The sequence below is a fragment of the Crotalus tigris genome, unplaced genomic scaffold, assembly GCF_016545835.1.
Source record: "Crotalus tigris isolate CLP2741 ecotype Arizona unplaced genomic scaffold, ASM1654583v1 scf7180000017551.9496454, whole genome shotgun sequence".
NCBI lineage: Eukaryota > Metazoa > Chordata > Lepidosauria > Squamata > Viperidae > Crotalus > Crotalus tigris.
Genome location: NW_024096469.1, coordinates 1,611,987 through 1,636,176, shown reverse-complemented (window position 1 = coordinate 1,636,176; position 24,190 = coordinate 1,611,987). Strand labels below are relative to the sequence as shown.

At 43.3% G+C, this 24,190-nt stretch overlaps 1 protein-coding gene across 2 annotated transcripts in view; it reads left to right on the top strand.

Moving 5' to 3' along the window:
• The first annotated feature begins 17,492 nt into the window (after nt 1-17,492).
• HOOK2 (hook microtubule tethering protein 2) overlaps nt 17,493-24,190 on the top strand; it is a 30,294-nt gene continuing 23,596 nt past the window's right edge. For both annotated transcript variants that reach the window (XM_039343322.1, XM_039343313.1), the window contains exon 1: nt 17,493-17,637. In XM_039343322.1, coding sequence (XP_039199256.1) covers nt 17,590-17,637 — 48 coding nt within the window. In that variant the 5' untranslated portion in view covers nt 17,493-17,589. The remainder of the gene's footprint in view (nt 17,638-24,190) is intronic.

Here is a 24,190-nt window from a genome sequence, read left to right as displayed (position 1 = left end):
GTATCCTATAAAATATTTTTTTTTTAAAAAAAAAAAAAAGATCTAATACTAGATTTAAACCTGTTTCTCCCCATCGTATTCTCTCTCCCTCAAATCCAACTAAATTATATCAAAGAACTAATCTGAGATCCAGGTCTGTCTGCGATATTGAGTAGAGTATCTTTTCCCACTTTGCATTACCAAGGAGCCTTCAGCAGAACTTTAATAGGGTAAGCTAAGAATATTGTTAATGATCACATAAATTATATATGCACGTTCAATTATTACTGGTTTCCAGTCTGGTCAAAAATAAGGATTCTAATTTATGGATCTTCATCAATTAGATTTCTACATTTAGCTTGTCGAGTTTGAAAAATCCCTTGTTTTTAAGTGATAAGTTTTAAGAGTATCAAGATTTCCACGTCTGCTGTTTGTGAGATGTAGGCAGTAGCATTAAAAAAGGCTTCCTATTACATGGAAGTTTTGTTCCTATGACCCCTGACTGCTGGTTGCATGCAACATAATCCTCTAATATATAATAGGTTTTCTGTGTCTGTATGCAACTCGGGAATATATTGAGTAAACCAAGATATGTTCACCATAGATAAGCATACATGTAAACAGCTAATGATGCCCACAGTTGCCCATCTCATCAAGCCTACCATTGCCAACCATCCTGGGTGGCACGAGGCAAGCCAACTGGGAAGAGACAGTGGCTCGCGGGCCTGGCCTGCTCAACGCTATGGAATGAGGTTCCGGGCCCTGCAGGCATCGACCGGCCCAGCGAGTTTAACCTCATTCCCTTAGCCCTGCTCACATCCTGGAGGGGAGGGAAGGGCGAGGAGCACGCAAGGCGAGTGAACTTGCTGCCCTTTTGCGGGGGCAGGAGTTCCGAGCGAACAGCTCCCAGCGGGCCGGTCGAGGAATAGGAAGGACCTCCTGAAGCTCCAGTCAGCAGCGAGGAAGTCCTGAGTCAGCGGCGGGGCGGCGGAAGGGACATGAACCGCGAACAGACCCGTTGGAAAGCCTGGCGATCCCTTGTCGACCCCTCCCCCCCCAATTTTCTCCTTTCCAAGCAGCTGCCGCGGGAAATACCGCTCTTGGTTCCACGATCCTCTGAAAGGTGGCCTTAAAGGCTAGCAGGGCAACCCAAGGGAAAGGGATCCAAGGCAATTCTCCTTCTCCCCCTTCCCCACCTCCCTCCGGCAGCTGCATTGCCCCCGGCTAGCTTTCGGCTGAGTCATGGGCTGAATGCGGAGCAGTCTCTATAGCCCCTTTCCCCAGCCTATCGATCCCCCCCCCCCAAAGACCCCGACCGTCTAGCCATGGTGTGGAAAGGCTCTAGCTCCATTACGCGCCTCTTGCAACTCCCAGCCCAGATGGCGCAATCATTTGAAACGGGATGGAGCAGCTTTGTTTTATCATTTATCTATCTCCGGCTACGAGCCTCTTCAAAAGCAGCAGTTAACCCCTTGGAACCTTCTTTCCGAATTTTCTGTGCACATGCAGAGCGTTTTAACACCTAAAAGCCCACCTGGCCCTGGGTTAGACGTGCGCGGCAGAAATGTATAATTTCCACGGAAGAAGGTTAGGGGATGTGTGTGTGCCGCGCGCTCTCTCTATTCATTCCTATACATCAATCTGTATGCCTGAACTGTAAATTTAATACTAAAGGCAAAGGACATTGAGGCCAGCTTGACTCAAAAAGGGAAGACACCTCAGGGAGCCAATATGTTTTGTGGAGTAGCAAAGCATACTCACTTTCTGATTGCTACACAAATGTGCATACAAAGGGAAATGTGGGGAGAAAGGTCCTATAGTTGTAAGATACAAGGAATCAGGAGTCAGGATAGAATTCAAATGCACTAGGACAGAGTAGGCGAGTTGAAGTCCACGAGTCATAAAAGAGCCAAGGCTGCCTACCCCTGCTAGGAGTTTATTCCATGGAAAATATACACAAGAATCTGATCTATTAACAATCAATGAAAATTGGTGCCAGATAAGAGTCCACAGACTTCAAGGGGGGGTGGACTTAGGTCTCTTACGGGATATATGGACTCCAGAATGATGATGCGTTTGAGCTTGACCTCCGTCTCATGCTGGTCATCTCCTATAATAGTGTTCTAAAACCACACAATTGTTCTTTACTCTCAAACTGAAATATTTAAATTGATTAAATGCTCTTGTGCTGGCCAATAGAGCATAAGTTGGATCTTATTCTGATTGGCTATCTTTAAAAAAAAAATTTTAATGTATAAAAATTCTACCATTCTTAAAATTAACAGTTCATGTTCAGAAAACAAATCCAGATCCAAATGCTATTTGAATAAAACGTTAAAAAAAAATCCTGTGAATGGAATCTATGTTGCTGTGGATATAATTTACTTGGACTTCAGTAAGGCATTTGATAAAGTAAATCACAACCTACTACTTGACAAGATAGAAAAATGTGGGGTAGACAGCATCACCACCAGATGGATCCGTAGCTGGCTGACCGGCCGTGCTCAGCGTGTGGTCCTCAATGGAACCGCATCTACATGGAGGGAAGTGTGTAGCGGGGTGCTCCAGGGCTCTGTTCTGGGCCCAGTGCTCTTCAACATCTTCATCAATGATTTGGACGAGGGGATAGATGGGGAAATAATCAAATTTGCAGACGACACCAAGCTGGCAGGAATAGCCAACACTCCAGAAGACAAGCTTAAGATACAGGAGGATCTGGACAGACTTGAATACTGGGCACTATCCAACAAAATGAAATTCAATAGTGAAAAAAGTAAGGTCCTACATTTAGGCAAGAAAAACCAAATGCACAGGTATAGTATAGGGGGTACCTTGCTCAATAGTAGTAACTGTGAGAGGGATCTCGGAATCCTAGTGGACAATCACTTAAATATGAGCCAGCAGTGTGCTGCAGCTGCCAAAAAGGCCAACACAGTGCTAGGCTGCATTAACAGAGGGATAGAATCAAGATCACGTGAAGTATTAATACCACTTTACAATGCCTTGGTAAGGCCATACTTGGAATACTGAATCCAGTTTTGGTCACCACGATGTAAAAAAGATGTTGAGACTCTAGAAAGAGTACAGAGAAGAGCAACAAAGATGATTAGGGGAATGGAGGCTAAAGCATATAAGGAACGGCTGCTGGAATTGGGTATGTCTAGTTTAATGAAGAGAAGGACGAGGGGGGACATGATAGCCGTGTTCCAATATCTCAGGGGCTGCCACAAAGAAGAGGGAGTCAAGCTGTTTTCCAAAGCGCCTGAAGGCAGGACCAGAAGCAAGGGATGGAAACTAATTAAGGAGAGAAGCAACATAGAACTAAGAAGAAACTTCCTGACAGTTAGAACAATTAATCAGTGGAACAACCTGCCTCCAGAAGCAATGAATGCTCCAACACTGGAAGTTTTTAAGAAGAGACTGGACAGCTATTTGTCCGAAATGGTATAGGGTTTCCTGCTGAGCAGGGGCTTGGACTAGATGATCTCCAAGGTCCTTCCAACTTTATTATTATTATTATATGCCATATATGTTGTAATTTTTTCTTTCCTTTTATTGCAGGGGTGTCAAACTGCCGGCCCGCGGGCCAGTTGCATCATGCGGAGGCCGCACCCACCCCAGCTCTGGTAATGCGAAAAAAGTTGCGATACGTCACGACATGTCACGTGACACGGCGAGTTTGACACCCATGTTTAATTGCAAAAGTAATTTGAGTTTTAGCACCTCGGGCCATGATTTTGGAGTGCTGTTTGTGACAGCTCCAGGATTTAGTCTTTATTAACATGTGGTCTGACCTGCCATGGGGAGACAGCAAGCTGGCAAACATGCTCTCATTAGCAAGCTTGCTTACTTGCTTGATTAATTAATGAATTAATTGCTTTAGTCTAGTTTGTCAAATATAAAACAAGAAAAATGTTGACTGGGAAGACCACACAAAATTGCAATATATGGTTAAATTACTCTGGAATAATAGTACTAAAGCAAGAATGGGTTACCAATGGCTCTAGTCTAGGATATGGCTCCTTGCTTCCATCTTTCCATCCCATCACTCCTGAATGTAAGCACTGATCAATGAAAATCAAAAGCACAACTAAGTATGATTTTGAGATAGAAAATATCAAAAGTCAAGCTATTTTCCAAAGCGCCTGAGGGCAGGACAAGAAGCAATGGATGGAAACTAATCAAGGAGAACTAAGGAGAAACTTCCTGACAGCTAGAACAATTAACCAATGGAACAACCTGCCTCCAGAAGCAGTGAATGCTCCAGCACTGGAAGTTTTCAAGAAGAGACTGGACAGCCATTTGTCTGAAATGGTATAGGGTTTCCTGCCTGAGCAAGGGTTTGGACTTGATGACCTCCAAGGTCCCTTCCAACTTTATTATTATTATTATTATTATTATTATTATTATTATTATTAATAATAATAATAATAATAATATAAGTCCCCAAATATAGGTAGCCCTCGACCTAGTGATTGTTCAAACTTATGACTGATCTGAAAAAGGGGTCTTACGAGCCAGATTCAAAGTTTCGACTGTTACCTCCACGCAATCATATGATCAAAGTTTTGGTGCTTGGCAACATGGCTGCATTTATGGCTGCTTGCAGCATTCCACGGTCATGTGGCTGTGCTTTACAGTGGTTTTGCTGGAAACTGGCACTTTTATGATCATCAGCAAAACTGCATCCACAGCAAACCACTAGTTGGCTTCTCAAGTGCCCTGTTCGTTTCATGACCATCACAAAAAATATGAAACTGTCACAATATACACCCTTAATGGGCAAGCCGTATTACACATTTATGTCAAGGACTACTGTAAGTACAGCATAATTAAGAAAATGAACAACTCTTGCAAAACCTGTCCTTTACTACTTGTGTGATACAGCCCTGCCCACTTTTCCTAATCAAAAGATTGCCCACTCCATGCTAAAGGCAGCTAATTTATTTAGATGAACTGGCCTAAATGACTGACAAAAGAATTCCAAAAGGAGCCTAGAACATCTGAATTTTATGTCAATCCCATAGTTAACATTCTCTTAGTCTTGCCTCTTCTGGACATCAAATCCCCATTTCAGGAAGCAATCAGCTATATTTGTAGTCCTAAATCATGATAAGTTGTGAAAACTTTTTTTAATTTAGCCTAGATTCACACAGTTCCATTTGTGTATTAGTATAGCACAGAACATAGAAGAGAAATATATTATAGCTGAATGAATATTTTAGCTACTGGGCATTTGCTTTACAGGTAATCCTTGATTTAACACCCATTTGTTTAGTGACCGTTTGAGGTTACAATGACACTGAAAAAAGTGACTTATGACCCATCCTTGCACTCACAGCCATCCCACAATCACATGATCAAAATTCGGGCACTTGTCAACCGGTATGTATACACAACAGTTGCTGCGTCCCAGGGTCATGTGATCACAATTTGTGACCTTCCTAGCCATTTTCTGACAAGCAAAGTCAATGGGAGAAGCTGGATATGCTTAGCAACCATTAATTCACTTAACAACTGCAGCGATTCACTTAACTATGGCAAAAACAGATTGTAAAATTGGGCTCATTTAACAAGAGTCTTGCTTAGCAATGCAAATTAAGGTCCAAACTGTGATCATAAGTTGAGGATTACCTGTAGATACAGAGCATATAAAACTGATTTTTGGAAAAGCTTTTTTATAGATACACCATAGTACAGGGGTATCAAACTCAATTTCATTGAGGGCCGCATCAGCATTGCGGTTGCCCTCAGGGGGCCGGGTGGGTGTGGCCAGGTTGGGTGCAGCCTACTGGATGGGTGTGGATGGAGTGGGTGTGGTCTACTGGGTGGGTGTGGCCAGCTCTACATCATTCGTGTCAAGGGTGCCTGTGGGGGCCTGGGCAGCAGTGGGATAGATCTGAGAGTCTCTGGCAGAAGGGGGTGGAGCCAGGGCAAATGCCAAGGCATGGTCCACTGAAGAAGCCTCACTGTTCCTCTCATCCCATGTGGGGGGGGGGCTTATGGAGCTAAGACTGAATGCGTTTCAGCATAGATGGCCACCACAAAATTGTACATGGGCTTCTGGCCGGCCTGGGCCAGGGCCAAGGCAGAGGGGGCCGTTCTCTCATTGTTTCCAGCATGGCTTCGCGGGCCACATGAAACCACTTTGCGGGCCGCATCTGGGCCCCGGGCCTTGTGTTTGACATGTCTGCTATAGTACTATTGTATACCAGGCATGTCAAACTCATGAGGTCATGTGACATTGCGCGACATATCGGGATTTTTTCTCCATTTCCAGCAATGGGGTGGGCGCGATTTTGGCATGACACATCCAGCCCACGAGCAAGCAGTTTGACATGCCTGTTGTATACCATACAGACTTTATCAATGTGTATGAAAGAAAGCCCCATCATTTCAAACAGGAGCATAATGAAAATCAATAAGAAACAAAAACTTCTATCAGCTTATGAGTTGAGTGACTGTATTCCTTTTGACTGTTTTAGAATAGAAAAAAAAATCAGCCACCACTTCCATTATGTCTGTATTCACATAATATATTAACCCCAAAACCTGAGCATGGAATGCTTCTTAACAACTCTGTAATTTCCTGCTGTTTTTTAAACAAGGTTTAAAAATCAATGGATCATCCATTCTAAGTTTAGACAAATATCCACCATTTCCTGCTCAGATTGTAAACAGTATGCCTAAAACTATGGTTTTAATTTATTATGCAATTACATATGCATAATGTGAACATTCTTTAACCAAGTTGTTGGCTTGTGCAAACAGAACTGTGATAATCTGTAAATCACTGTTTATAGCTTACGGTAACATATTTTGTGAATACAACCACTTGAAGTTTATTCAATACAATCAAACAAACTATAGTTCAGCATGAAACCAATTTTAAGATTCACAATGATCTTTAAGGAGAAGAAAACAGAAGCCAGGGGTAATTAAGAGAGGAAAATAAAGTATTTTAAGGCAATTCTGTTTGAATTCAGACTGGATATGAAAAAGCATGCTGTCTGTTACAAAACACTGAATTAAATGATTGTTCTTTGCCCAAAGATCTGAATACATTTCTCTGTATGGTACAAGCAGCTGTTAATATAAAAAACACCTGTATGAAAATGCAGCTGTCTTTAGGATGGAGAACACCGTGCTCTTTAATTGCCACCCAAAAGCCCTGTAGGGCAATTTAGGAATGGAAATTAAGGTGGTGTCTGGAATTATTCAAACTGAATAGTTGCAAATGGCTGCATGTCAGTGTTGTCAAAAGCAGGCATTTCCTACTGCAGCCCAGCAATGTATAACCATATTAGTGGGCTAAGGTAGATGGTGATCGTGATGGTGGTGATAAGAAAGAGAAGGAGGAAGAGGAGATACAGAAGCAGCAGCAGCTTCTCTTGAGCCTGCTCTTACTCTGCATTACCTCCTAAATCACAGCACTTCCTGGCACTGGAATGACAGGATGGAGAAGGCTCTGATGCTAAAAGGAGTACCCTTGCAGCACCTTACTCTTTCCTTAGGACTGTCACTTCCACATTTTCCCCTGATCTGACCTTGCTTAACTTGCAAAATCTACATGGCTTCAAGCCGGAGGCTACACAGCTGCAAAGGGTGGAGGAAGGGCCCAGGCAGGGAAGGACATGCTGAGCCAGATAGGGCGTATGAGGCTGGATCAACTCAGTGGGAATTTCTCCCCCCACAATGAGTCTGGAAAATCTACATTTGTGCTCACTAATACTTTCTGTGAGGACTGTTTTACATCTTACATGTGCCTACATGAGTGTATTTGACATGAATAAGGAAAACAATGTATGTAAGAGCATTGGCTTAGGTTTTCCAATATTGTACATGCAGTGGTTACCATGAATATGATAATATACAATAAATGAATACAGAAAAATGTGGAGAATTCAGCTAATTTTGTCAGCCTAATCACATTTTCTCCAAAATTGTGACCTCCACCCAGGGGACCCTGATTGACTATTTGAGACCCCCTGGTTTACAGAAATGAACAGTTAATTATTTTACCCCAAGGAAATATACCTGTGCAAATACGGTACACTGCAAAATACATACCTGTACTTCACCCCATGATCCATTTTTATAATCTGATCACAGTCATTATTAAGAGAAGAAAGAAAAGAAACAGGATCCCTGCCACAATTCTGCTAAGAGAATGTTTTGTACCCTCCTCTCTTTGAACTGGTTTTCATCCCATTCTATTTTAACTCCTTTCCTCCAAATCCTTTCCTTTTTATCAAAACTGTCACATCTATTACATATATCCAATGCTTTTTTTCTAAAAAAAAAAAAAAAAAAGGTGCCAGAACTCACACATGTCATACAACCCGCCTTGCCTACCCTACAAGGTTCCATCCAAAAAAGGTGCCGGAACTCCGTTCTGGGCATTCTATGAGAAAAAAAGCCCTGGATATATATATCCCATATTACATGGTAAGTACAAGATCACAAACTGAACCAATATTTTTTATCTATTTCAAGAGCACTTTCGCATGAATATTTTCTTAAAAGTTGTGTATTATTTTTTATCTATTTCAGGAGCACTTTTGATACAGTATACTCAGAAGTTTGGAAGATGCCAGGCTAAATATTCTTTGAGCAATTTGCACCTAATTTAAAGTATGCTTGGTAAGTGAGAATACGGGATGTGCGAAGTCTTTTCCACTTCGAGAGCACATGTGGGGTTCCAATAACAAATTTGGTTTCACTGTTGCAAATGGCTTGTCTTTGCCCCAGTCTCCTGCTCTGCCTTCCTCGTGGCTATTTCCCTCATCTATACAGTGAAGACATATAACTGGGCTCCTGATAGGTAGGAGGGTGTCTCTATCCTGTATGAATCACTATAATTTGCCCACAGTACTGGAAGGATGGGTTGCTTCCTTCATAGATTGGCACATCCTGTACAGATGCCCAGGGAAGGGTTAATTTAATTTGGGCAGCACTCCAAAGCCTGGGAGCTGCTCCCCACACCCCATCCCTGCGTCAGCTCTACTCCACTCCTTTTCCCAGCAGCTGCGCTAGACCAAGCCCAGAAAAGGGAGGGAAGCTGGGGGTGTTCTCAGATATCAAGCCCCACACTGGCATCAAGCCTGTCTCCTGCAGAGAGATGATTTCTAAGGCAGAAGGGATCTGGCTGGATCTAAGGAGCTATCCAGACAAGCAGAGAATCCTAAGCTACGGTTATTAGACTGAAAATAAGGCAAGATTATGGTGTACGTGTGTTATTAACAGAAGAGCATTAGCCCAGTGGTTATGTCAGTTAAGTGGATGTTGTGCTGCTTTGGTCTGACATGTGATCTAAAGGGCTGCTGAACCCAATGCCCTGAAAGTAGAAAAGTCTCAGGTCCCATGTCCTAGCAGTCAGCTCTGCCTACTCTTTTTCCATCCCCAGCTAGGATGTGCTTTCCCTTCTCTGACAGGAAGTTCATTGTTGAGGCCTTGGAATCTGCCAGACGATACAGGAAGCAGCTGCTACCATGGTAATGACGTGGGACAGAAGCAAACCTTGCACCATAATGGGTGTGGAGATATGTCCCAATTTGCAGTCTTCTTGCTGTCATGGGAACTGGGATATGTGCTACCAGTCTGTTTTCCTTGATCTCCTCCCATTGCAAGTCTTGACTGCTTCCCTTTGTACTCCACACAGCAAAGGGTGAAGTAAACAAGGTCACCAGGTTCATCATTTGCCTTTATCCATAGTTAAGGCTGCACATACCTCGGGCTGCACAACGGCTACAGACATACATGCACACAAACCACTTCCCAACAGACACAAGGGATAGAATATGTGTGACATAGTGCCCTACAATAAATAAAATCAATATATACAATAGGTTCCTCATGGTAAAGATAGATAGCCAAAGATGCAGCCAAAAGATTTTCATTCAAGCATATAATATAGCATAGTGTTGCAGTAATTGAGCACTAACAGTAGCCTGGGTATGTATGGGTATATATATGCTAACCAGGGAGAACTCAGCTACCAGTTGTCACACTGCAGGAGGATTAATATTGAAGTAATACACAATATATTACACTTCTGCTTTACTCATCCTTTCTTTTTCTTTTCTTTTTTGTCAAAACAATTTTTATTAGTTTTCCATTTTACACCAACACAGCTTAGGAACCCACGTGGAAACATGGTGATCCGTTTTTTAAAAAAAACAAGCAATAACATAGTACGTATATACCCAGTACTTCTTAAAAGTTTCCCTCTTTATCTATGTAGAATATTATAATCAAATTAATACATTTTCAAATGAATTCATTCATTATTATAGTCCTTTCTGACTGTGAGATTATGGAAGTTGTAGGCCAAAACATCTGGACAGCATCATCCTGGGGAAGATTAGTTTTTACCATACCTACAATCTGTAACAAGGATGCATTTATCACCATGTTGCCTGTACAAATAGCACAAACTTATAGGCTTCAATAAAAAAAAGTATGTGTTTATGAAAAACTCGCTTCTGGCACTACACATGACAAATTTCCCTAATATAAAGATAAATGTATTTACTTAAACTGTCTCTGTTTGTGTATGTGTGTGTGTGTGTGTGTGTGTGTGTGTGCGCGCGCGCGCTCGCATGCTGCGTTGCATTTCCCTCCTTACTGTTATCTGGGCTTGAGTCTTGTGGTGGCTGCGGTCTTGAAAGGAGGGGTTGCCTCGCCCCGTATATGAGTCATAGAGAGCAGACTTCCCTTCCCAGCAGGGCCAAGGGCTCAGCCACTTGCCTGCCGGGAACAGCTCACTGTACTCGCTAGGGTCAAAGCCATGGCTGCTCTGAAGTGGCCACTGGCAAGGGTGGGAAAGCAATCTCTAGAGAAAACAGCTGTTTGCCTAAGAGGGAAGGAGACCATGTGCAAATCAATCTTCCAGTTCACACATCATATTTTCTACAGTCTGAGAGCATAATAGGCTGTCTCTCCCTGTATCTATATTCACCAAAACGCTTCTCCAACTGACGAGGGCTAAATGTCAGAATTTTTGGCTCAGAGGAAGTGGCAAATTAGCTAGCTATCATTGCCACCCATCCCACAAACAAACATGGCCCTGGAAGTCATCCTAGATGTATGCTTAATTCATGGTTGAAGGAACCTTAACTATTCAAGGGAAAGACCCTCTTCAGGATGTGTCATTCTTAACCTACCCCAGGGATATCAAATGGATAAGACATGCAAAATGCATATTAAAGGAGTATTTCTGTAATTATCTGATCTTTTGGGGCAGTCCCACAGAACTCGCCTGTCCCTTATTAACAGTTGGGAATTTCCAATAATAGACAGATGCAGAAGTCTATATTCATTCAATTGGGTACATCAAACACCCCCCCCAAGGGAATTCAATAATGGGGCTCCCATTTTTGCTTTTCATCAGATCTACTTTTTACTGTTCATGTCATCTTTCTTAACTGCTACATGTTCTCCTGCCCATAAATATACTTTGGAGTTGTCTGATTTGTACACCAGCACCTGCCTGGTTCCTCCCTAGCCCAAACTGTAATTACCAGTTATTAAAGGTCATTAACAAACTGGGAGTTAATGACTAGGTAGAAACAATTTGGCCACAATATTTGGGGTGTTGGCTTCTTTACCTGCCTGTTTACATCTTTGACAAATACTAGAATACCATCAAAAAGCATAGATGGATGGCCAGTGCTTCCACTAAGGTGGATGCAAGCAGAATAGACTCCAGTTTCCTTAGATTCTATTAGGATTATATAGACCGTGGGGAAAGGTAGATATTTACTATGAATAAGAACACATCTCAACTTCCTCATGTAGCTAATACAAATGTGAACTCATATTTTTCCTAATCTTATAACCCTAGAATCACCTCCCATCTCCTGTGTATTAATTAAATGCATTTGACAGAAGCTGGGGAGCAAACCAGAGAATTCTGACCCAATGCCAACTTACTGTTTGCCTGATCACTAAAATTCCCAGGTGGTTCTTCCTGGAATTAATCATGTCCTGCCTCAAACCTGGGTGTTATCCCCATGCTGTTGGACTGGGTAGTACACTTCATTCTAGACACCGAAGGAATTTATTGTGTAACTAAATATGCCCAGTCCTTAATTCCTAGTGTTACTGTCACCCCGTTCCATATTTTTATCCCAAATAGAGAAAATCGGCAACAAAATACTCTTTTCCTGACCTCTCCTTCCCTTTCCTAAATATCCTTCTCTTGCCTCCTCTGTTTGCTTTTCTGTGAAATCATCTGTTTTTAACTGTGGGCGGCTTCTCCAACCAGGACGTGCCTAGAGCAGAACAGCTGCCCAACAACCGCACGCCAGAGACAGGGTGTGTACGTGCAACAAGAGGCTGGATATATGTGGTACAGAGTTTGTGATAGGATGCATTGAGCAGAGACTAAATGGGTGTGTGCAGGGATATATAGGATCATGTGAAAGAGGATGATGAAGAGTCCAAATGAGGTATTTGTTGGATTGAATCAAAGTGTTAATATGATTTGCTTACATTGTACAAATTTGTGGAGGGCAGAAGCATAGTTCAAGCAAGTGAGGTAGAATGCATTTTAACTGGACAACATATGTGGAAAAGTGTGTAAGAATACACTTTTCCACACGCGCTGTCCAATTAAAATACTTTCATACTTTTTAGGAGTATGATATAAAACCTAGCATACTGGAAACTATTACAAAGCATGAATGTTTACATAGTCCATGAAGAAATTTTAGACGAAAAGTGTAGGCATGATTTTGTCTGAGCGTATGTAAGTGTGTTTGAGGAGGGAACAGTAATACAGTAGTATTTCATGCCAGTGAGTAAATTCCCATTCACCTGTTTGCTTGCAATAAGAATCACTTATAAGAATCCAGTATGGAATATTTACTGAAATTGTTTTTTTCTATGCCACAAATCATCTACATCAAGTGACAAGTGGGATCATAACACAAACCTTATAAAATAATATCATTCTTGTATCGTTTGCAAGGTTGACTAGATTGCCTTGCAACAGAAATAAATGCCATTCGGTTTTACTCTTCCGTATGTAGGAAAAGACTGCCAGAAAACCCAATTTTAAACACTCTTATCTCCACCTTGTTTCACGGCAGATTTCCTTATCAGCAAAAAGTCCTAAAGGTGACAGAGGGAGTCTTAATAGAAATACTTTCAGCATGGTTAGATAAAAGAAATTAGATCACCAGCTTTAAAAGATGCCATATTTTAAAAAGGCCAGCTTTTAAAGGCTGATCCTTAAAAACCATATTGGTCATATAACAATCCTACTGGGAATTAAGATTATTATCAAAGCTGATGGGATATCAAGGAAGGGAAATCAAAAATTGAATCAAGGACTGCTATGAAGGGATATGTAACTGATAATTTATGGTACTTTTCTTGATTATTAAGAGTGTTTCACATAAACATTATATATCGCTGATGGAAGGTTAAAAAAACACTTAGTAAGGTTGCCTAATGTTAATGGCTGAAGTGGAAATTCAATCAGAAATCCTCTATGCTGTAATCCTAGGTTGCTTTCCAGATGAATTGGCATTGCAATACCCAGAATTCTCAGCCATCTAAAGACAATTCACAACACTATCTAGGACTTATGGGATTTCTAATCCCAATATATCAGGTGGGTAATCAGATTAATCACCGCTGATCTGGAGTACCTGACTTATTAGAAAAATTTAAAATATCATCAGTATAATAAATAACTGTTCAGTATAGCCTGCAAAACAGAGATGGAATAATAGGATAGCAGTGATGGCAGTGACAGAAATTGACCCCCTAATCAGTAAAAGCACAAAAAGAACATACTCTTTTTTATGTACACATCATTTGGAACAAATTTGAAAAACTAATACATGGGTTAATACTAGACAGTCCTAGGAAGGGAAGCTGGGAGCAGACAGTGTCTGAGTTGCTCCTGAGTCACAGAGGCCAATAACACGTTTCCACCTAAGGTAGCCAAAATAACCCAGCTGGGAACTTTCCCACATGGAGTTTGTTTTCCATCTCAGTGGTTACAAGGAGCACAGGACGTGAAAAAATAAAACACATTGCTCTCTGGTGGGATATGTATTTGCCAAAGGCTGCTAAGTAGTCAGCTTGGCACAGCAGAGAGTGGGTTGGGCTTAAAGGCAAGAAAATATAGATTCTAATCGTTGTGAGCCATTATGGAAAAGTTACTACCTTCAGCTTCACCCTATGTAACAGAGTCTTTGAGATTAAACATATTTTTATATACCTTGAAATCCTTCTCTAGCTGGGTGTCAACAAAATCTTTTGGGACCACAACCCTCAGAATTCCCAGAGATACCAGAAACTGGTCAGTCATTCTAGGAGCAGCAATCCCAAAACGGATTGAAACCTTCTTAGGAATCGTAAAAGGAAAGATTCTACATACGTATCATAAAGAAATATATAACTCAATCAAAACTATGGGCTTCTCTGGTCTAAGAATGTTCTTTTAAAAGTCCCAAATTTATCAGATTAAAGATGATGTCTGGCATGCTTGTTATTACTTGAATTATAAGGTTTTTATAAGCCTTTATAAGGCTTCTAGACATCTCAGCTCTATACCACTTTGAGAGCCAGTTCGGTGTAGTGGTTAAGGTACTGGCATAGAAACCAGGAAATTCTGAACTGATGCCTCCCTTGGCATGAATGCTGGTTGGGTGAGGTTGGGCCAGTCATTCTCTCTCAACCCAACCTACCTTACATGATTGTTGTTGTGGGGAAAAATAGAAGCAAGAAGTATTAGATATTGTATGTTCATCACATTGACTTATACATAAAAAAATGGGATGAAAATACAATATATAATGTCAATATGGATCTAGTTACATTCCATAGGATATTTTGCTCAATAAATATCTACCACTGCAGCCCTAAATATTCCGAATAGAATAGAATAGAATAGAATAGAATAGAATAGAATAGATGGAAGGGACCTTGTAGATCATTTATTCTGGTCCAATCCCCCACCCAAGCAGGAGACCCTATATCATTTCTGACAGATGCAGTCCAGTCTCTTCTTGAAAGCTTCCTGTGATGAAGCTCCCACAAGTTCTGAAGGCACTCTGTTCCATTGGTTGATTGCTTTCACTGTCAGAAAAGTTATCCTTATTTCTAGTTGAATCTCTCCTTGATCAGTTTTCATCCATTATTCCTTGTCTGGCCTTGAGATGCTTTGGAGAATAGGTTGACCCTCTCCTCTCTGTGACAGCCCCTCACTGCTATCACGTGTCCCCTGGTCCTTCTCTTCACTAGACTAGCCAAGCCCAGTTCCTGTAACCCAGTGGTTCTCAACCTTTTTAATGCCGCGACCCCAACCGGTCGTAAGTCGAGGATTACCCAACCAGTCGTAAGTCGAGGACTTTCCCTACCCGGGAGCGCCATGCATGCGTGGTGCCGCCCCCTGCGCCGGCTGAGGCATAGCTGGCAAGCGGCAGAGATGCGCAGGCTGACCATCGGCTGGGCCACCAGCTGGCCCAGCCCAAGGGAGGTAAAGCACCCACCAGGCCCCACGCGCGCCAGAAACCCTCCCTGCGCCCGCCGGCCTCCCACCTCCCACCCCTGGACCTCTTTTACGTATTTTTAGTAGTTGCTCAGCAGGGAGGGGTGGAAACTTCCAGACAGCTCGCTTTCGCTGCAGACAGCTTGCAGCACCGTTTGCAGAATGGGACTTTTGGCGGGCTCAGCAGGGCAGAGACAGCCTGGACAGTTCCTATTGGCTTTTGAAAGCCAATAGAATTAGACTCTATTCAAGAGAGTGTATTCTATTGGCTTTCAAAAGCCAATAAAATAAAAGGGAGTAGCACAGTTAAGGAAAAGGGGAAAAAAATGGCGGACTGCGTTGTTTGGTGACCCCCGTGAAATGTCGTTTGACCCCAAATGGGTCCCGACCCACAGGTTGAGAACCACTGCTCTAACCATTCTTCATATGTTTTAGTCTCCAATTCCCTAATCATCTTTGTTGCTCTTGTCTGCCCTTTTTTTTAGTCTCAACATATTTTTTATAGTATGGTGACCAAAACTTGTTGCAGTATTCTAGATGTGGTCTTACTAAGGCTGAGTGGTATTAGTACCTCACATGATCTTGACTGAATCCTTCTGTTAATGCAACTTCTGGGGATTGGGGCTAAAAACTATACCAGAATTTCTACAACATTGTTGGAAAAGTGTGACATTGGAAACCTAAAACAAACATGACTGACTAAAAGTCACGGGACTGGGTGGGGCTAAGGAACATGGTGAGATGAAGGTAGAAATTCACATATTGTGCTAAACCATTGTTTAGCTATTTCATATTTGGTTGGGTTCACATGGTTTACAAAAAGATGGTTTACAAGAAACAATACCTGTGGTCACATAGCATGTTAAGGGCCTTTATTCTCAGCTGCTGCCCTGACTTCCCACTATAGTAATGTAATGTGTAACAATTCTAAGTTGGTTACAGTTGTTTTGGCTTTCAATGGTTTCAAACATAAGGGATAAAATATTAAGATAATATCAGTGTAATTAACTACTCACTTAAGGTTCTTTTTGTGAACTGGGGGGGGGGTGAAATAAATATAATGTGTGAACTAAAGACAAAATTGCTAAATTCAGTACATGATTGTGCCATGCTCAGGCACACACAGAAATTCAGCTAAGCCAAAAAAATCACACCATAGCATAGCAATTAGACTTTGTTTTTCCTTTTGCTTCTCATCCAAGAAGCTTCTTCAGTTCCCAAAAAGCCCCTTTGGGACAACCATGACCTGGATGGCTGAGAATCTCCATAGACATCATAGGACAGCATGCTCCACTAAGTCTGTAAGAAAATGCGACAGGCCACCTTTTTATGTTATTTTTCTTTCTTCCAAGTTGTTAATAGTTGGAGTTCGGCAACCAGACTGCGGAATAATCAGCCTTTCTATTTATTTGCCTGTGTCAAACGAAACGCTAGCTGGGATACTGAAGTCATTCCTTAAGACTCATCGCTCACGTCAAAATCAAATTTCCTCTCACTGGTAACACCAAAGCGAGGCGTGCTGCTGCCCCCTAGTGGGGACTCTCCTACTAGAAACTATCCAACTCCTGGTTCTCCGGAGCGCGCCCTTTCGACAGACTTCGTCCCTCGGCATTTCAACATTTTCCGTGGTGAACCGGTTTATTGCTAACACGTGACTGATGCAGACCGCCGGGGGGAGGGTATCTGTTGAGGGCTGATGAGATGGCTAGACGGCCAAGAAATTGAAATCCAAACAACCCTTACAAATGGTTTTCTGTACTACGGGAACGTCCGTGAGATAAAATATACTTCTAGGCATGTATAGAATGTATCAATACTACACCGCCCACCCCCAGACCTGCCTCTCCCACAGGAGGTCTCGAAAGGCCGCCCCCCCACACTTAAAAAGGACGCGCTGAGCCAAACAAACCCCGCCCCTGAGCGCTTCTTTCTTCGCCGAATGGAATACTCACATCTAAATTCCTAGAGCGTCTCCAGAGGCATATTTTTTTTTCCCCCAGTTCCTCCGCCTTAATTGTACGCCGGTGACGTCAGGACGAGGCGCGAGGGCCGCTCTAAGGAGGCGTGGCTCTTGGAAGACGGGCTGCTGCAGCGGCGCAGCCATGGGCGAGATGGGCCCTGGCGAGCGGTGCGGAGCGCTTCTCACTTGGGTAAGCCAGCGATGGGGCGCGGGAGGAGGTGGACGCCCAGGCAGGCGTTGTTTTCGCCGCATCCTCGCGCCGTCTCTCGCTCCCTCGCTCACGCGACGCTTTCCTCCCGCGCCGCCGCCGCCTTTGCAAGTGTTTCAACAGGTGTCATTTTTCGGGGCTGGCCCGCACCCAGCTTTTGCCCCTGGAGCTGCCCCGGGAGGAGAAGGTGGCGGTGGCCATCCTAACCGTTCCATTCCGAGAGCACCTGCTGTTTGCACCCTTGTATCTGCAGCAGTTTTCCTGCTCCCAGTTCGCAGTTCCTGGCCTGCTTGGGTCGTAAATGCGGAGAGGGAAATAATCCGTGTCGGTCGGGGCGGGCTTCTTAAATCCACCTGTTTTGGAGACCTCAAAACGAGCGTGCGTGAAGAGGGAGCAATGCTGGCTTGGGCATGCGGAAGCGTGTATATAGACCTCCTGCCGCAGAAGTCTCAACCTTCCTGTGGACTTCTCAACACCAAACACCTCTTGAAGGTCTCTCGATGCCACTAGTCTTCATGTACGCATCGATCGCGCTCTTTTGTAGCCTCTGCTTGGCTCAGCGGGACATTTTGTAGTCACTTTTCCTCGCTCTGTGATTAGTTGGTTTTTCTCTTTGCCCACCTTTTTTAAACGGAGTTTTTGGCTCTTACGTGATTCCTAGTTTTATGTCCCACCTGGTTTTCTGTGAGGACGATGGATAGCAAGGGTCTGTTAAAAGCCAACAGTAATATACGTGCACCTAAACTATGTATAGCTCTGTATAATACAAAAGATATCTACTTAAACCTGCTTAAATATTTAAGGTCAGATCTAGTTGAACTGAACTCCTGGTGAGACACACCTGTGTATTTTTCTTAACTATATTGTACGGAAGTGCTTTGCCATTGCTTCCTTTTCGGGGTGTATTTTTTAACTGGCCTGTAGCATTCCTTAGTTATGAGTCTAGAAAAGATTGGCCGGATACTGCCACCTACTGAGACTCACATAATAAAGCCTTAAATAATATGTCATGGGGTCAGGTTACCAGGTGGATCCATGTTCTGTTAAAGAGCTGATGTCTGAGATTACTGGAGGAAGCCTTGTTGGCTGTACTATGACCTGCAGACTGTCACCTGCTACTAACAGGCTTCAATAACGGGCTTTGTCCCCATGTCTGTATTCAGACAGAGTCCAACTGTGATGTGGTTTATTCCTATTAAAATCTTAAGTTACAAATTTTTAATAGTTTATCAAAATATAAAGTATAGAAATAGAAAAATGAGAATAATGGGAAAAGGGGAAAGGAGAAAGGAAAGAGGAAAATGTCTTAAAATAAAAGGGAAAAGAAACACAAAAGTGTTGATTCTTTTTGACACAGTAGAATAAGGTAATAACATACAACTTCAACCTTGTACTTTTACATAATAATATATACTAGCCATTTCTACAACAACAAACCTATCTAATCAGCAAAACTCAAAATCAAAGTTTCATTTTCCCCCCCTCAAGTCCAAAATCCAAAAGTGGTTTCCAAATAGAGCAGCGATTCTCAACCTTTTCTTTACCACGGACTCCCTCTAAATGCCTTTTGTGGCCATGGACCCCCAAGACTTAAGATATATCTCATATCATTTCTTCAAGCCTTCACAGATCCCCTATGATGACTTCATAGCCCCCCAAGGGGTCTGTGGACCACAGGTTGAGAACCACTGAAATACAATATTCCTATTCTGTCTTTTTTCCCTCAGGCTTGCTTTGGTTTGATATTGTAGAAGATTACAGTTATGTTTGTTCTAAACGAGGGCTTTTCAACCGGTGGTACGCGTACCACCTGTGGTATATTGGCATGTGGCAGGTGGTACACAGCCCTGCCCAGCCCAGGGTGGCAGGGGAGGGAACAAGCCAAAGCGGCGCAGCGCAGGACTTGCCTTCACAGAGTCTTCAGGAGCTGCAGGGCTGCTTGGGGTGAGGCAAAGGCCCCAGGATCAGCACTTCTGGCACACCCGGAAGATAAAGGAGGAGGGAGGCAGAGACAGGAAGGGATATAAAAGGTGGCAGTTTGGGTGGGAGAAGGAGAGAAAAAAAATGGAGCAACCTTGGGAGGAGGAGGAAGAGTCAGCTGGAACTGCACCGAAGGGAAAAGGAGGAGGAGGGGGGCGAGAGAGGAGAGGACAGAAAAAAGGCTCGGGGAGGGGACGCTGCGAGCAGCATGAGAGTTCACATTACCTGTGCTACGCTGCCCAGACCCCAGCCTGGTTTCAACAGGCAGCTGCACGGTCTTCTCACCGCATGGAGCGGCCTGGTGAGGCAAACCGGCGACATGCTGAACCTGCCTGTGCACGCACAGAGGCAGAGGCGAGTGCATGCGCCTGGTGCCTGTCCCGGGTGAAAGGGAAGCGCTGAGAATGCAGTCAGCCCGCATGGCAAAACAGTCACCCGGGACGACAGGCACAAGGCGCATGCACTGGCCTCTGCCTCTGTGCGCACACAGGCAGGTTCAACATGTCGCTGGTTCGCCTCACCATGTGGTGAGAAGACCGCGCAGCTGCCTGTCGAAACCAGGCTGGGGTCTGGGTGGCGTAGCGCAGGTAACATGGACTCTTATGCTGCTCGCAGCATCCCCTCCCCCAGAGTCCATGGTTTTTGAAGAGGGCGAGGGCCATTTGCTGATATCCTTCAGGGGATGTCTGTTTTTCTCCCTCCCTCATTACAAATATCTTCCCGCCACTCTGCTCTTAACACTGTGTGGCTCTTGTCCAGCAATTTACAGTGGCCTTACAAGCCATGGCCACTGGCAGCACAGCCACCAGCCACATTGACAGCCTGTTCCTTTCCCCTTATCCCTTCCTGAGCAGGGAGGGAGGGAGGGAGGGAGGGAGGGAGGGAAGGAAGGAAGGAAGGAAGGAAGGAAGGAAGGAAGGAAGGAAGGAAGGAAGGAAGGAAGGAAGACTTAGCCTCTCCACGTGGCGAGGAGAGTGCGCCCCTGCTTGCCGAAATTGGGGGCTGGGCGGCGTGGCACAGGTAACATGGACTCTCATGTTGCAGCCCTTCCCAGCTGCATTCTTACCTGTTTTTCACTGCCACCGATGTGCACGCCCGGCCTGTTTTTTGTCCTCTCCTCTCTCGCCCCTCTTCTTCCTCCTCCTTTTCCCTTTCCTCTTCCCAAGGCTATGTCCTTTTTTTCTCTCTCCTTCTCCTGCCCAAACTGCCACCTTTTATATCCCTTCCTGTCTTGCCCCCCTCCTCTGCCGGAAGTGTCGATCCTGGGGACTTTGCCTCGCCCCAAGCAGCCCTGCAACTCCTGAATACTCGGTCACGGCAAGTCCTGCGCCGCGCCGCTTTGGCTCGTTCCCTCCTCTGCTACCCTGGGCTGGGCAGGGCTGCGTACCACCTGCCACGTGCCAATATACCACAGTGGTACACGTACCACCGGTTGAAAAACCCTGATATAGGGAACACACACACACCTTTCAGTAAGAGGCTAACTTCTAAGGGAATGAGGACAAGCAAATAAATTATACTAAGTGACAAGACAACATACTAATAACCCTTCATTAACTCCTGTAAAGGGCAGAGGAAATGCCTTTGACGGGCAGGAGGAATAGCCACTACCAAGGCAATGGTCAAATAAAAGGGCCTGAGGGCTGGCCAAGAGATTAGCAGGAATAAACATGAATAAACTGACAGCAAACAGCACTCCTTACTAGCACTGATGATGTTGCCTAGTTAGGGTAATGAAATGTCTGCAAGAAAGCAAGCAAGCTCAGAGAGCACCAAGGACCCTTCATGAATAAATATCTCAGACAAAGTTCCTCTCTAGTTCACAAGAAAATAAAGGAAGGGAGAAAGCCATTCAGACTTGCAAGGTTCTGTTATTACAGCTTTATGAGAAAAATAGTACTGACCTACATGGCTTTTGGTTTTCTAGTTTGATCTGTCTTGAAGTGCTGACATTCCTTAATTTTTCTGGATATAATACTATATAGCCAAATTTTGTTTGAGCAGTCTCACATGCTTATTGGAATTCCTCCAAACAACTAAGCAAGAAGCTTCTGGACTGGTTTGGTTTAAAACTGGGTCACTCACTGCTCTTTCTATGTCCAAAGCCAGATTCCTTAGATTGCTTTGTTCTTTGTTTGGTCGCTTATTCTGTGTATTGTGTACTGTTTTTCTCCTATCAGGCGTAGTTCTGTTGTAATAACAGAACTCCCAGAGTTGTCAAATGCATTGTCTGTCTAGCAGTGCAAGGCAATATTATTCTTACAACTTGGAGGCATTGTTGTTAGGGGAGCTAATACAACTATAAATATATCCTATTATAAATATATATGCCTGAAGTTTCCAAAAGATGTAATTGGAAGAGAGAGGGGATTCTCTGGTATTCATGGCTACTGTTAGAAGAGCCACTGGAAGCCATGGTAAAGAGAACTTTTGCCCATCTTAGACTGTTAAGTGCCAACTATAGTCCTTCCTTGTGGCAGTTCTGGTGATAGTGATTTGTGCCATTATCATGACATGTTTGGATTGCTGTAATATGATCTATGTCTAGTCACCTTTGAAGACAACCCAGAATTAAAATTGTACCAAATATATCAGCCATGTTGTTAGGTGAACTCATGTTGCATATTTTGGTTGCTACACTGTTTACTACAGTATTAGCTTTCCGAGGCCAATTAAATGTACTTCTTTAGCCTATAAAACCTGACTTGGTTCAGCACCAGAGTATCTTAGGAGTTGTCTTCTAAAATGTCTTTCCTGTCTGTTTCCAGGAAAAAAAAGGAATTGCGTAGAATCATCCTTAAGTGGAAAAAAGTATACTTTTATTAGAATCCACTGTGGTGATCACCTGTCTTGCCAGCAGGCAGCAAGACAGATATTCCATTGGTGAAGTGAGGCCATTATGGTCCCGGAGGTGTTTCTTCTCTGTCTCCTCCACATCCCACCCCTGGAAGTTCACCTGGCCATCTTATTATCTGCCTTTCGTAAAATGATTATTTGGTTTAGGCAGGGTTTAATCTGTGATTGTTATTTGTGATTTTTCATTAGTATGGATTTTAGTAGTGACACTGGGCACATGCTTTTCTGCTTTAATTGGTTTTTCTGATTTTATTACTTTTTTTTAAAAAAATGATTTTTATTTTATAGCGTTCATCTTTATAAACCACTCAGACACTTGAATCTTGAAATAGAATGATACACAAATGAATGCATAAATAAAAAAATATTCATTTAAGAACTTGATAACGATTTCTGGCCCTTAAGAATAATATGAAACAGTCATTTCTTAAATTGGATTACTCAATCTTCTGCCCTTTTGTTGTATATAGATAGTCCTCACTTAACAACCCTAATTGGACTGGAATTTCCATTGCTAAGCAACATGGACATTAGGAAAAACATCATCATGTGACCACACAGTTTAACAACAGCAGTCAGGGTTGCAATTGTCACACCAAGATGCTGCATGTGCTTCAGCTCCCCCATCTGTATATCTACCCCTCATCTCTGTCTCTTTGTCACCCTGCACTCTGACCCTCCTGCTTTTGACGAGATACACCCAGCCTGGCCTTTCACAAGGTAGCTGCTGGCCTTGCAAGACCTTTCCAAGGGTGGCAGAGGCACTAGAGGGCAGAGGGGTCAAAAGGGCAGAGCTGGAAGGGAGATAGGTGGGTGGAGGGAGTTGAAGCATAAATTGGAGGGGAGAGATTCCAACTGCTTGAATTTTGATCATGCAACCATGGGGACTCTTTAATGGCCATAACTCTGAAGACTGGTCATAAATACTGTTTGTTCATTGTCATTTTAACAAATGAATATTCATTAGCAAGAGCTGTACTAAAATTAATCTAAGCTGCTTTTTACCTTGACTTTTGCTTTCCTGCTGGCTTTCCCATTGACTGGGCCAAGGGCTAGTACATGCGCAGCTCAACTTGTGCAAGTGGCAGGCACGCAGATGTGCACGCAACTTGCAGTTGAGCTTCGTGTGCATGTGCATGCACACTATCCCACTGCTTGCGTGGCCTGGTTCCCCTCTTCCCCCCCCCCCAGCCAGGCCACCAAGCCGCAAAGATTGGGGAACCCTGGTGTAAACTATTAATTTCAGCTAACAAATTTAGTTATCCTACTCCTAAACCTAAGGAGACCTCATGGAGTCTGATGTCAAAGGCTAAAACTGTAAAACCTACAGGGCATTAGAGAATGCCATTTGGTCTAGTTGTTACGGCACCAGGCTAGAATCCAGGAGATTGTGAATTCTGGTCCTTCCTTAATTGCTTTTGAGCCAATTACTCTTTTCCAGCCTATGATGACAAAGGCTTGATGACAAACCAGTTGTCAATTTTTATGGCAAACAATGGATCAACATTCATTGATCTGAAAAAAACAGAACTCTGGATTCGTGGGAAAACATTATGAGGGGGAAAAAAAGGATTTCAGTGAAATAATTTTGTTGAGACATTACACCTTATAATGCCATATAAATCTTATCTAATATCTATCACCATATCTAATAGAACCATGCTGGGTCACCTAATGATGTTATATAATCCAAGGGTAT